This window comes from Cheilinus undulatus, linkage group 6 (genome assembly GCF_018320785.1).
Source record: "Cheilinus undulatus linkage group 6, ASM1832078v1, whole genome shotgun sequence".
NCBI lineage: Eukaryota > Metazoa > Chordata > Actinopteri > Labriformes > Labridae > Cheilinus > Cheilinus undulatus.
The window spans coordinates 27,112,395-27,127,740 of NC_054870.1; the positions used below are offsets into that span (position 1 = coordinate 27,112,395).

The 15,346-nt window shown below is 38.4% G+C and overlaps 1 protein-coding gene across 7 annotated transcripts in view; it reads right to left on the reverse strand.

The window, feature by feature from the left end:
- Positions 1 to 15,346, reverse strand: part of LOC121510878 (girdin-like) — an 82,013-nt gene that overhangs the window by 53,981 nt on the left and 12,686 nt on the right. For all 7 annotated transcript variants that reach the window (XM_041789203.1, XM_041789201.1, XM_041789204.1 and 4 more), the window contains exon 3: positions 14,566 to 14,674. In XM_041789203.1, coding sequence (XP_041645137.1) covers positions 14,566 to 14,674 — 109 coding nt within the window. The remainder of the gene's footprint in view (positions 1 to 14,565; positions 14,675 to 15,346) is intronic.

The following is a 15,346-nucleotide window of genomic DNA, read 5'->3' on the forward strand; positions in this document are numbered from 1 at the left end:
TCATGCTGGAAAACCCTCCAATATGGCTGAGTTAAAGCAATTCTGTGAAGAAGAGTGGGTCAAAATTCCTCCACAGTAATGAGAAACACTCATTACCCATTATCGCAAATGCTTGATTTCAGTTATTGCTGCCAAGGGTGGCACAAGTTATTAGGTTCAGGGGGCAATTACTTTTTCACACAGGGCCAGATAGGTTTGGATCCCCCCCCCCCAAAAAAAATTAGATAATCATTGAAACAGGGCATTTTCTATTTCCTTGGGTTGTCTTTGTGAAATATAAAAATTGGTTTGATGATCAGAGACATTTAAGTGTGATAAATCAGCAAAAAACTCAGGAATCAGAAAGGGGGCAAATACCTATGTATGTATGTACAGTTGAAACCAGAAGTTTACATACACTATATAAAAAGGCACATAAGCTTTTTTTTCTCACTGTCTAACATTAAATCAGATTAAACTTTTCCTGTTTTTGGTCAATTAGGATTACCAAAATTATTTCTATTTGCTAAATGCCAGAATAATGAGAGGGATCATTTTTTTAGACAATTTTTTATTATTTTCTTGAGAGTCAGAAGTTTACATACATTTCATTAGTATTTGGTAGCATTGCCTTTAAACTGTATGACTTGGGTCAAACGTTTTGGATATGCTTCCACAAGCTTCTCACAATAGTTTGCAGGGATTTTTGCCCATTCCTCCTGGCAGAACTGGTGTAACTGAGCCAAGTTTGTAGGCCGCCTTGCTCGCACATGCCTTTTCAGCTCTGCCCATAAATTTTCAATGGGATTGAGATCAGGGCTTTGTGATGGCCACTCCAAAACATTGACTTTGTTATCCTTAAGCCACTTTGTAACCAGTTTGGCAGTATGCTTAGGGTCATTGTCCATTTGGAAAACCCATCTGCGCCCAAGCTTTAACTTCCTGGCTGATGTCTTGAGATGTTGCTTCAGTATTTCCACATAATGTTCTTTCCTCATGATGCCATCTATTTTGTGAAGTGCACCAGTCCCTCCTGCAGCAAAACAACCCCACAACATGATGCTGCCACCCCCATGTTTCACAGTTGGGATGGTGTTCTCAGGCTTGCAAGCGTCCCGCTTTTTTCTCCAAATGTAACGATGGTCATTATGGCCAAAAAGTTCAATTTTAGTTTCGTCAGACCACAGAACATGTCTCCAAAAATTAAGGTCTTTGTCCCTGTGTGCATTTGCAAACTGGGATGTGGCTTTTTTATGTTTCTTTTGGAGTAATGGCTTCTTCCTGGGAGAGTGGCCTTTCAGCCCATGTCGGTACAGGACTCATTTGACTGTTGATAATGACACACTCTTACCAGCTTCAGCCAGCATCTTCACAAGGTTTGCTTTTGTTCTTGGGTTGAGATGCACTTTTCGGACCAAAGCACATTCATCTCTGGGACACAGAACCCGTCTCCTTCCTGTGCGGTATGATGGCTGGACATTCCCATGGTGTTTATACTTGCGTATAATTGTTTGAACAGATGAACGTGGCACCTTCAGGCATCTGGAAATTGCACCCAAGGATGAACCAGACTTGTGAAAGTCCACAATTCTCTTCCTGATACCTTTGCTGATTTCTTTTGATTTTCCCATGATGTTACACAAAGAAGCAGTGTGTTTCAGGTGTGCCTTAAAATACATCCACAGGTGTGCCTTTAATTAACTAAAATGTTGTCAGTAAACCTATCAGAGGTTTCCAAAGACATGACATCATCATCTGGGCTTTCCCAAATTGTTTAAAGGCATACTAATCTTAGTGTATGTAAACTTCTGACTTTGAAGAAAGTAATAAAAAATGTCTAAAAAAAACCTTTTCTCATTTTTCTGGCATTTAGCTAAAAAGAAATAATTTTGGTAATCCTAATTAACCAAAAACAGGAAAAGTTTAATCTGATTTAATGTTAGACGGTGAGAAAAAAAAGTTTATGTGCCTTTTTATATAGTGTATGTAAACTTCTGGTTTCAACTGTATGTATGTGTGTATGTATGTATGTGTGTATGTGTGTATGTGTGTGTGTATGTATGTATGTATCTATCTATCATTATTTATGCATGTATGAATGACAGGGTTGGAAACGACCCTTTTTGCCTTCCTGCCACATCAGGAGTAACTTTAGGACTGTATGATACCAGTATCAAGTGTAAAGTTGACCTATGCTGTCAAAAAAGCCTTTCCACATGCAAATGAGTCTGACATCTGAAAGATTTAACAAATAAATAACCAAAAAATTATTTAGGAATTCGTTTATTGTAACATATAACATATTTATAATAGGAAAGATTATGTATTTTGGTAAATGTTCTTTATGATGATCGATTGTCCTCTACTGACTTTATCTACTCATTTTCTCTCTCTTCACTATTATTATCCGCGCACATTGCATGTCTCTGTCTCCTCCTGTTGTCTGTATTCCCGAGCGTTCTTTTGTCAACACTCCTACGTTTATAAAGGATGAAGAGTTCCTGTCGTAATCTGCATGTCGTCGAGGTTTATTTACGAGCGTAAATAACGATCATAAATATTGCCAATAGCACCAGATGCTATGAGAAACATGCATGCGAGGAATAAAAAGACACAAGGGGTTGTCCACCAGTTTATTGATCCCTGATGAATGAATGTTAAAAATGATAAAATGATCATCATGTGACCCACGGAGGAGCTGCTCAGTCATAGTCTGTATATGAACTGATCCTCCCCAGTATTCACCGCACACCTGCCCCCAACACACCTGTGAGGGACTTTGCGTATTTCCGCCTGCTGTGGTGAGAAGATCAAGAGGGAGCCAGTGCAGACATGTCACATGGCCCACTGTTGCTGATTTTAACCACGTTTCCCACCGGTTTGCAGCATGATATAGCCCACAGGGGATTGCAGGATTTTCCTGCGTTACATGTGTCAGACTTGTTTGATGTTGTTTAATAAAATAAACATGTTTAATAAAATGTGCGCAATTGCTACAATCTTGTACAGAAATCCAGTGCTCATTTAACTATCTCAGACGTAAAACAAGCAGGGCATTGGTTCATACGCAAGTTTAGAGGATAAATCAGTTGCATTGGAGAACTCTCTCGTGATACTGAGTCAAAGCATCCTAGCAAACATTAGACCCAGCTCTGACATGGGGAGGAGGGGCAGGGCTCTCTGGTCAGTAAGTGTGTGGGTTTGCTCAGCTCTGGTCATGGAGTCAGAGGGAACGAGCAGAAAACCAGGACTCAGAAATTAAATACATTCATGTAAACAAGATAAATAAATTAAAAGGCTATTTAGTTTGTTTAAAAAAGGGACCAGGTAGAGACCTGCTCTACAGGAAAGATGTCCTTAAATGACTTCTGTTGTGATCTGGCACTGTATATAAAATACATTTAAATAAAACTGACTTGATGTTAAAGGGGTTGGGGGTGGTGGGGGGGGGGTGCCATTGAGGGAGTGGGGCAATAGAATAGTAAGGGAAACACTGGACTGTTTATAGAAACTTGTCTTTCATACATTACATAGTGATGAGAAAGATTTGTATTTGATAGAGAAAATAATGGAGAATTAAGCATGGCCTTGTGTTTGTTGTTCTACCAATTCCTTGTTTTGTGAAAACATGATCCAAAAAAATGAAGAGACATAGAACCATTAAATAATTCTGTTTGCCCTGACAAAGAAATGAACTGTTGCTCTTGGCTCAAAAGTAAATTCAACTGAAAAGAACAGCAGTCTGGTTCTACTGTCAGCCAGATGGACAGATCATCTCTTTACATGAGGCGGAGGAGAGAACGAGCCATTACTAGCAGTTTCTTTTGTTCTCTGGTGTTATCTATCAGCTAGAGTGCTTTTTACAGCAGAGCCCCGAGGCTGAACCAGTGGTTGGGCTGATCCTGCTGTTTGTATGAAAAAGGTGGAAGCAGGTGGGCTGGGGAGGCCTAACCACCACCTCTCAACCAAGCCCAAATAACCCTAGGGCTCTTTTCAAACTGTTTGAAAAACCTCCAAAAAAGGTTTTATGCACTAGAATTTGAAAAAAGCAGAAAGGATTAGAAATAGGTGTCATCTTATCCATGTTTTGTATCTCAAAGTTCTTCATATGGCATTTAAGGATAGAATTCATGTCATTTGTGTTTTTTATCACAAAGCTATGACTGCTGCAACTACATTTCATATGCTCTAATTCAGTGTTTGAAAACAAGAACCTAGCTTCAAGCTTCCCTTAATACAGTACTGTTGTGTCTAAAAATAGCTCCCTTTTAGCATATGGTAACCCACTCTACACCAGCACAGGCAAAAATTCTCCTTTGCACATACACTTTCACATTAGCAGGCAAATGCTTAAACAATCACAGTAAGTGAAACCCTGTGTTATTTTGGTAAAGCTGCTACTCAAGGCTGTCATTACATGATGTGACTGGCAAGTTGTTCAGAGTATAAGAGGGAACACCCGATAGCATGACAGCCTATAAATTCAAAAAGTGTGGATGTCTGTGTGCAAATATATCCAAGATATGTGAGTGTTTACAGGAAGAGGTTAAGAAGAAAGCCAACAGCAATAAATGGAATTGGATGACATTTACTACAATACACCATGTTGTTGACTGCAAGCAGAACAAGAACAAAGTATGACCGTAGAAGATTTATCACATAAGAAAACCGATTCTGAGAGCAGAGCTATACTTTTAGTTTTGTCATTAATCATAAATATCTCTTGAATGGGTTGTGAAACAGCTTCTTTCTTAAATAGTGTAGCCTGCCTTTTGGTTTTTATGGTTCTCCTCAAACAGAAAAAAAAAAATGGTCACAAGACAGAAACGGTCAGAACCCTGCATGGTAAGCATAAATGATCATCTTTAGATATAGGGAGGTATTGAATAAAGCCATTACTAATCTTTTGTCAAAGCTTGTATTAAACTAACAACCCAGCACAGGAATTTTTTGGCAACCAAATCAAAGGCAAGACATTTATTCTATAGCTTGAGCCTTACATGGCAATCTTATTCACTTCTGTATTAAATCACATACTCTACAACTCAGCTCTATTAAGAGATGTCCGACTGCCAAATGCTCATATCATTGTTAACATCCTCTATAGCTAGTAAGATGCTACTTTACCAACAGGAAATTCAGATGCGAGTATGTAGCATATGAGTCTGCATGACAACACAAATTTAGCCGGCAGCTAGAAGCACATGCCCTAATAAACAGATTTGCTTATGACTGATGCTGAGAGAAGCAACAAGCCAAAGAATGACTGGGGAATTCCAGAAGCATAAAAACAGAGAGAAGGAGCAAAAAAAATGTTATTTCTATTATTTAGACCAAGTTCCAGTTAAAGAAAGAAGCACTGGCTTGAAGCACGTATTTGTCTTAACAGGGACACAGAATTCCTTCTAAAGAACTCAGAAACAGGCAAAAAAAAAAACATATCTCTACAGAATGCTGCAGCAGATCATGCATGTGAATGAGGGTGTCATGTATGAGTCTGTGATTCAGCTACAGTGTGGCTGTGTAACAGAGCATCTTTGTGAGGCTTAGGTAAACAAGGGAAAAACAGCCCCTCTCCCCAAAGGAGGCACTACTCAGGTTACTTGAATTCTTCCTCAAGTTTAAGAATGCTGTATGAGGGAGTACATTTGCAAAAAATAAATAACACAAAATAACTCATGTGATTTAGCCGGTAGGTGGTAATGAAGACCAGTTAACGTCAGTGCTAAACAAATGTGTCCCCGCTGTCTGGCAAACAAGCTGAGGTAGTGAGACAGCAAGTAGTGATACCATGTTTTATGGGTTTAATGCTACCAAAGATATTGCAGATTGTGACCACGTAACAAAAGACAAACATTCAAGAATGGAAAAATAAATTCTCTTGAAGGAGGCTTGATAACGTATCATATGTCCTCCATTTACAGAGCCCAAACACGGAAAACTTTTGGGCAGGCCGACCCAGTATGAATGGTGGCCTCTGTTAGCCTTTAAACATTCAAACCAGAGCTCCTAGCCTTAACACCACACCCCAAACCAAAGCAGAAGCAAAGAGAGGACAGAACTCCCTTTATTTTCAAAGAAGCATTGGAAGGAGAGCAACCGTTTCATTTAACAGCAAAGCAATGCACAAAATGTTGCAAAAAAACAAGTCAACATTAAATTCCCTTTGCTGGAGCATGCATATCTTTATAAGAATATGAAAATGCTTACTTTTTCATTGGAAAACAATTATATCACATATCCTGTTTAAATGAATTTTTCAACCCAGTGGAACCAATTGTTCAATGAGATGGATTTTCATAAAAAATTGCTTCAGCTGGCCGAGGCTGCATAGCTTAAGAATGCCAAACCAAGGACAACAAATTAAAAAGGCCCTAGCATATATTAGACTGACAAGAAGAGAAACAAAACCTGCAGTGGAATGAAGATTGACTCAATTAGTGAAAAAGTGAATATCCTTCTCAGAGAATGGAAATGTGAAAAAAACATGTTACTGCACTCATGTCTGTTTGAATCCAACAATAAAAACATTAAGTGCATTACAACAGGCAAGCACACTCATGCTAAACTGTTTGATCTGTTCTGCAGATGCTGAAGTCTGCTTGTCTAGACACTGACCTCCTCCTACACAATCTACTGCACCAGGACATTAATACAGACTTTGAACACGCATACACAAGCATGAAAATTGACACACTTCTTATGTTAGCTCAGCCCAAGAGAGCTATGAAATGAAAACAATTATTACTGAATTTCTTCTCTTTCATCACAAGTTTTGTATTAATTCAATCTCCTCACTTTTCCCATGTGAAAATCGTACACACACATGCTGCTAGGGTTACATCTTTTGAAGAAGTAAAGGAGCAAGACAGAGCAGTGGAAAAATGGTGGCAGAAAGACTGAGGAGGAGGTTAAACCTCAGTAGTTCAAAAAGGTTAATGAATTAGCCATCTCTTGACACCAGAGGATTCTTGGCGAGTCAGCAAGTGCTCCAATGCGATAATGTCTTCCCACTTCTTCCTCCCAGAGTGTTGCATGGGTGTTAAAAGCATGTGTGGGTTTACATTAAATTTATGTGAATCCACTTTATGGTGATGCATTACATATTCCTTCCTTCTAATGCCACAATGAAGAAAACATGGTAAACATTTACATATCCATCTCCATGCCTAATGAACCGTTTCGAATCTGAGACTGCAGTTAAAATTGAATTTAAAGACTTTTAAGAGGGATCAATTTATTGACTCAGGTGAGGCAACCAACCATACAAAGCACCCACTCACACAAACTCCTCAGACAAAGTGCTGAGTAGTACAGTATATTGAAAACCTGCTAAGTGCATTAGCCTATGGCCTGAGCAGCCTCGTCTATATATGGCTATAGAGACTCAAAACAACCACAGGAAAGAGAGGTAGCCAAAACAAGAACTTGTTGCTTCTCACTTTTAATTGAAACCCAGTTTGAGTAGGTGCTGATTGATCCATATAGACCATTTATGGTTGCTTAGAGTATTTAGCGTTTTTTGCCCTTCATTTCAGCACATTGCCCTGTGTGCTTCTGGCTTATTAACCAATGAGAAGCATATGATGGTTAATCAATCGTTCACTTAGTAAATATATCTGTCATTCTTGCCGTCTGTCTTTGTGATCTAGCAATTATTACTAACCTGAGTCAGCAGTGACCTTTCCTCTCGGAAGCCAAGAGAAGCACTGCTTCCAAAGGTTTTTCACACTGTGAACGTTTCTTGGTAACTTTCTTTGGCAGTGTAAATGACTTTACCTTTTTGTTGCTCCCACGTCATATATTTCCTGTTTATCAATTATGTGTGAAACAGCATCCCTCTAAATGTTACATGGTTGATGTGTAGTGAAGCTAAGGTGGTGAATATTTTTTCAATTTTTATATATCAGGGGAAGCTAGTTGAAGTTGGCACCCCTTTGTAAAAGAAATGTTGAAAATCAGCCAATTATATTGATGATGCTGCCACACTGTGATTAGTTGGGACTCTGCCAAAGAAAGCCAGCTGCCCTCTGGCTTTACACCAATCAAATCACAGCATGGCATCAGTGTGACGACTGAAATAACCGGAGACTGCCCTCAGACTGCCAATAACAACATTGGCCCAAAGGCAGAAGATAGGGTTTTTTTTAAATAGGAACTTTACTACATTGCCACTACGACGGCAAAATAAAAATAAATCTGATGATGGCGAAGAGGAGACATGGAGGGAGGCTGACTTTTAATGACAGAATTATGGGAATACTGAACTGCTGTATTTACTCGTCTGCATTTCCCTGTCTGTGATATTAAGCTTACTGTATCAGTGGTATTACAATACAATACAATGACTTTATTTATCCCCAAAGGGAAATTCATTTGTCTGGAGTCTCATCTGTTTATGGTAGAATTATATAGTCTTATTGCTGATGGTATGAAAGATCTTCTAAATCTTTCTGTCCTGCAGTGAAGAGAGGGGAGTGGTTACCGTGGTTGTTTGTGTGCAGAAATGACCAGATTCAGGTAAAGTTGCCTATGATGACAATTAGGGATTGGGATCGTTATTTCTATTGATATGATACCCTTATCAACACTTCTTATTGATCCAAGTACTTATCGATACCACTATCTTTACTTTTCTATAGTCTGGTTTAGGGGTGGAACAGTACAGAAAAATTTCGGGTCGGCACATACCTTGGTTTTGAAGTCACGTGTTCGGTACGGTAATTGAAGCAAATAAATAAAATGTAATTTTGATTTTTAAATGAAAGTGTATTAAAATAAATAGGCATTAAAAATTACATTTTTATTATTTAGAATGCTGCAGCCTCCTTTCAAAAGTTCTTCAATAATTGAAAATATTACTAAATAAATATATTTTTGAGTTACTAGGTTATTTTCATTGATAGATTGACATATTTATACCCATTCTTCAAACACTAAAATTTCCCAGCCAACGCATCATCATACTACCGTGCATTTGCTTAACTATGCTAATTAGCGTCTTTCCTGCTGATTTCAACATGGACTTCAGCGCTGGATTACTTCTTTAATCAACGGGACCTACTACAAAGTTTGGGAGAACTTTTCACAGCCCATCTTGGCGGGATAAAGAGGTTAGCACTGTGTGAAATCTGAGGATAACTTTACCTAGGACGCAGCTGCAGAGTACCTCTCTCACTCCTCCGAGGCTGACATACAAACATAAAATTAATTTGATTCACAGAGCCAGAGCACCATTGTTACAATAACAACAATCTTGAGGAATAAGAAATTTATAACTGGCTGGTGAGACTTTGCTGTTCCTCCTCTTACAGTGACGTTCTTGTTTGAGTGGTGCTTTTTCAAATGCCCTGATTGGTCCGCTGGACGACGTACTTTTAGCGACACAGCTGCTGAATAATGTCAGAGCTAATGTCGCTGTCTTTGTCCACTGTTGTATTTTACTGGGAAACAAAGTGTTCCTAAACAAGACACTTTTATCTGGGAATATTCATGCTGTTGCTGTCGTTTGCTGTGGTTGTGTGGTTGTCAGGACAGTGTGACAGTAAGTTGTTCTCTGGTTTTCCTTCTGTGTATGAGCTTGGCTCCACATGTATTCGTTTAGTACACGTCTGCACTGTACCGAGGCCCATATTGAATCGGTTCGGTACGAATACACGTACCTTTACACCCCTAGTTTGGTTGAAAAACAAAATGGAGACAAATATTTACATTTAAGTGGTCTTAGCTGAGTAGTGCTTGAGTTCAAAAGCTATGATTCAGTCTGTAACATCTATTTTATATCCCTCAAATACAAGCACATTCTTCATATTTACAACTGTATTTATTAAGGTTTCTCAAAAAGTAAATTTTCCCATTTTTATGAGACATTTGAACACATCAAAACATACAATACAGTTCTTTTTAAAGGTTTATTTTGAGCATTTTTGTGCCATTATTTGATAGAGGAGGATAGTGGATAGTCCGAAACAGGGACGAGAGCATGGGAGAGGGCCTCAGGCCGGATTCGAACCTGTGCCGTCTGCGTACATGGGGCGCGCCTTAACCACTTGGCCACCTGCGCCCCCTGGATTAATACTTTTAACAAACAGGACTTGCTACAAGTTTTGAAGCCTTTTTCAGCATTTATCTGAGCAAGTGAAGAAAACAGTCCTGAAGCAGCTAAAGAGAGGGGTATGAGAGCCTGTTACTCTTAGCGCAGGCAGATATGACTGCATGCATCTGCAGGCAGCATCTTTTCTCCTCAAGCAGACAGTAGAAGGTACCACATTCTGGTGATGCACAATATTAATGTGCTTTTAGTTTATATTCCCATTGAAAAAATATATATTATAAATACTGATACCTATATTAAAATGTAGTTCAGACCTAAAACTTCAGTTCACAATTTAAAGTTTAAATTCACAAATTTCAGTCCTTAAACACCTTTTTAACTTATTTACACAACTTTTTTGTTTGTGCAGCCAATATGTACAGCTGACACAGAAAGATTCTTATAGCCAAAATATTGGTGGTTTAAATAGTCTGAATTTATTAGGGCTGCGATATGATAATTCACTATTTGAGCAAATATTTGCTAATACCGATATCATACCAATAATATCATGCATCCCTAAAATTACTTGAGCATGTTGAGTGCTGAAACAAGGTTTGTGTGTTTGATTACTTTCGTGTAACTTGCAAAGAAAGATAAAAAGAAAGAGAGAGAGAAAGCCTGCTATTTTGGTACCATGAGTGTAATGTGGTGTGTGCAAGTTTTACATTTGTATTATCATGTGTAAATCAGGAGCTAATCATGCATCTTATCATGTAACATATCCCCCCAAATCATAATACACCCCCAACAGTATATTTGTATATTTAAGGTGTTGCCATCTCTTGCTTGGCTTCCTCAAAATTTTCCCCACACCCTGTGAGTCAGTGAGTTAGTCTGGACATACACACAATCAACTTCACTACACTGTGAGTAGTTCTTTTTAGTAATACAATTACTGCAGAAGCTAATCATCAAAAAGACTCATAACTCATGGTCTACAACCAGTAAATCAGCATGTAGAGGATTAAAGAGAAACGCTTTGAAGAATGGAAATGACTCAAGGTGCAAACAATCAACAGATTCTGAAACATTCATGCTTTTGCCATCCAACTACAAACTTTCTGTAGAAAGGACAACTAAAACAACACATACATTTAGCTTGTAGGTGGTCTCTGTGAGCACAAGGACACAACTGGCTGCACAATGGTATGGCAGCAGGTTAAAAGAGCAATGCAGGGACAAATAAAAGATTAACAAAAACCCTGTAGACTAACAGGAGTTTTATACTTGGCTTACCCTATCCTCTTAAAGCTAACAGATTACCTTATGGTATATGTTTACAGAACTGAAATTAATAAATGCTTTAATTACTCCCCTGTACTAACCCAGAAAAACAGCTAATCACTGGCATTGTGTTTATAAAAAGTTTTAAATGTATTATGTGAGATACGAGTGGAAAGCCTTATGTTATTCAAAGGTTTAATTTTTTTCTTAAAGTGAATACAAAAAACCTGGAGAAAATGTGTATACTCTGCTCATGTCCATGAATTAAACACTGACCTTATGGACCAAAGCTGACTCAACTTCAACTCAGCTGCAGTAAATTTCAGTTTATTTTCAATATCTGCCGAAATGCTGAGCAGAGGTGACCTCACTTCCTTCCAAAAGGACTAAAAATGGAGCTATAAGTAAACAGGAAATCATGCAGATGGACTGGATTTGACTCTGGTTTTACAGGGTGTTGTATGCAAACAATTAAAATGGCAAAAAGACTATTTAAATCTTTTTTTTTTTCTTGAATAAAAAAGGGGAATGGGATTAGATTAAACAAGCTGGCACAGGGATAGTTAAGATACAGGCTTTGTCTTTTCACCAACAAAGCCACTAAGCAGCCCTCTGGTAATGTCCTTAACTTTTCCCATTATCTCATCAGATACATACTCCATGTTCACAACTTAACCAAAGTGGTCACTGACCTAATGACTGACTGAGAGCGATTATGTTGGCTGCCATTTGAGGCAGCCTAGTTGAGCTTTTGTGGGCTTAAACCATCAAAGTCTACACAATAGGCTGACTGTTTAAATAAGATGATCCAGGAGGGATTGACAGGATGTTTAGAATCAAGGCAAACCAGATCTAACAAAGCATTTAACTACTCAGCTGTACTCTTTACTTGACTTCTGGGGCAAAATTAAAGATCAAACTTAAGACCTAGAAACAGTCCATTTACCATCTTAATACAAAAAGACTAACTACAAAATGGATAGCTTTATTCCCAGCAAGAAAGAAAGCGGGTAAGGATACTGTTACATAAGCTTCAAATTAACCTTTTGTCCATTTAATTCATTATCCAACTAACATCAAATTGCATGATAAGTGAGGTTATTTAAAAGCCATGCATAGCCACTGCTTCTAAGAATTTGGGTCACAGTAGAGTGTGGGAAATCTTTGTCTCTGTCTGTACAACTGCTTGGCCCTGATAACATTCCTTGACTGACTGCATTGTTGCAAAAGCATGCTAGGTCACGCTCAATTCCTTCAATAAACCCAGCAGAGACACTGTTGAAGCAATGTAATGAATCATATTCTCTCTGGATTCTTTCACTTTGTATTGCCTACTAGTTTCTTAATTGGCATTACAGTTACATACAGGAACTGACATTGTGCTTTCAAGCAATACCTGACATCACACAATTCCTTTTTGTGAAGTGCCTTAAGAAACTCTGGTTATGAATTTGCATTATAAAATTAAAGACTGATAAAGACTGAGACATAACAAAAACTTTAAATTTCAAGTAATTTTAAAGACCTGCACCATAGGCACAGCAATATGACAGTCGGTTGTGTCTACATTTTCTGTTTCCATCTGTGCTATAGTCACCTTTATAGGGCATACAAGCAGATATTTGGACCATTTTTTCTCCAGACATTTCAAAAACCATCCGACAAGGAATGACAATTCAGCTGATGTCGATCGTTTTTCATTACTTCTTTTGGTGTAACACTTCCAATGTATTGAGATTTTCTCTCATGATTAAGATTCACATGCTCAAAAAGGTTCAGGATTGCTGTCAAATTAACATAGCTGGTAATTTGGTTGCTCTAAATCCGTACAATGCAACAACATTAAAGACACATGCTCTCCTCAAAAAGCAGATATTTAGCTCGACTATTTCTGACTTTGTGTTAAGACCATTTGTGTTGCATGTTATTTCTGTTAATTTACATTGAATTATGGGTAGTCACAGTGTTTGAGGTCTAATTGAGAGTGACTGAAGTCATCATAGGCTTCCATCCCTTTTATGTTGCCTTTGAAAGTTGTGTGCAATACTTGGCAGCAACTGAAACAAATTTGCACATACGCACACAGAGTGAGATGGATTATAGATAAGGATTACACAGACTATTGGCATCTAGCCTCTGATATGGACTATAAACTCTGTCAAAGTTGTTTTACACGGGCAAATCAAAGATGTTGCATGCAGTATGTGCATAGTGATGAGTAGTCAAGAGGTGGTCCAAGATGCACATTAATGCGTACTAATACACAATTTTCACCTGCTATTACAGTATTCAACAAGTAATCTGATACCCAAAATCATTTCCAGAAATGCTGGGCTCACTATATGAAGTCTTACATAGCATTTTGTCTTTCACCTTCTTCCACTGTTTACTCCCTTCCTCTCTAGCATTCTTTTCAGCTCAGATCAGAAGGAGTATAAATCATTTCCTTCAATTCAAAGTAATGATTATCTTGGGTGAGTTGCAAACTGCCAAACAGTAAACACAGACTAAACAGAAGAAAAGGCTTCATGTGACTTGGCTTCAACTACCTTCACAGCTCTCTGACTAAAGCTGCCAAATCTATCTTGTAGGCATTAAAGCAATGCCATAAACTGCTTTATGCAGGGTTGTTCTCTGGGGACACCTTATTACTACCAAGGCTGACATATGAAGATCAGTATTAGTGTACAAGATAATTGCTAAAAAAAAAAAAACGCAAAGTGTGTGAATTTGAATTCGAATGAAGAGACAGATCTGCGGCTTTCTGATAACATCCCTCATGTGGGTATTTACAGAGCCCTCTCGGAGAGCTGGCCATGGATCATGATTCCACATTACAGACAGGCACACACAGGCACACATAGGCATTGGAAAATCAAGTGTGTTTACATTGCCAAGTCTTCATGTGGCATGTGCATGTGTGGACAAATTTAGTGCTGTAAATGTGTGAGTGAGAACCATTTCTCTGGCTGCATATTTTTCACTGTAACCTTAGGGGAAAAGCCACTGTTTAAAGGCAGACCACCGTAGTTCAGGCATAGGATAGCTGGGGAACTAACCATACCCTGGCATTAGCCTCTCTTAGCCTGAACCACACAATCACGTGTTTATACAAGTTATTCATAATTATTTTGATCTATATCAGTAGATCTGATTCCACTTTTATAAGAGGACTTCCTGACACTGTACAGAAACTTTAAGTTTTGACAGAGCAAATTGAGAAAGTGATTTCAACTTCCAGCTCACTCAGCAAAAAGATATCTTACCTGATAATAGCCTTTGATCTGTCTGATGAGTATCGAGAGGTTCTGAATGCGTAGTGTAGGGTCATTGTTGACTTTTTTGTTGGTCCTCTGCACTGTGGATTTGGGATTTCTGTGAAAAAAACAGCACAATGTTACAGTATCATTTCTGTAGGAAAGATAAATATCAGTGAAAGCAGCAATTCAAAATTAAATTTCTTTCTGGTGGTTGGATGGTTTCTTTGTTTCAGTCTGACACCATTTAGCTTTCATACGAAGGAACGTGTCTGTGTTTGTCTAAAGATATTAACAGCATGGTGACAAAGAACCCTTGTTTGAGTAGGATCAGTCCTAGACTCATGTTAAAGAAACCATGCACTGAAAGACTCCAAACATGTGGCCTTATACAACTGAAGGCCCATCTGCTTCAGACAGTGAAAATTCAATTTAATATAGAGTTGAAGTATTGAAATGATTCCTTGTCTTCAAGCCATGGCTAGTATATCTTTCAACTGCCTCAACAAAAAGTGGTAACTGATTGATAAACAGAGAGCCTGTGGGATTTTATCAGGCTTTGTCTAGCCCAATGAACACTGAAAGAGCATGCACAACAACTGATCTATCACAGGTGTCAACATGTTTTAGAGAGGCTCATAGACATTCCACAAACTCACACAGCACCACCCCTCCAGCCACTGTTATCTACAAAACCAACATTTGCATATCAATTTCATCTGTTATACCAAACTTCTCCTCTCGCCGCCATTTTTGAATAAAATTTACAGACAAGTTATGTAACTAGTCG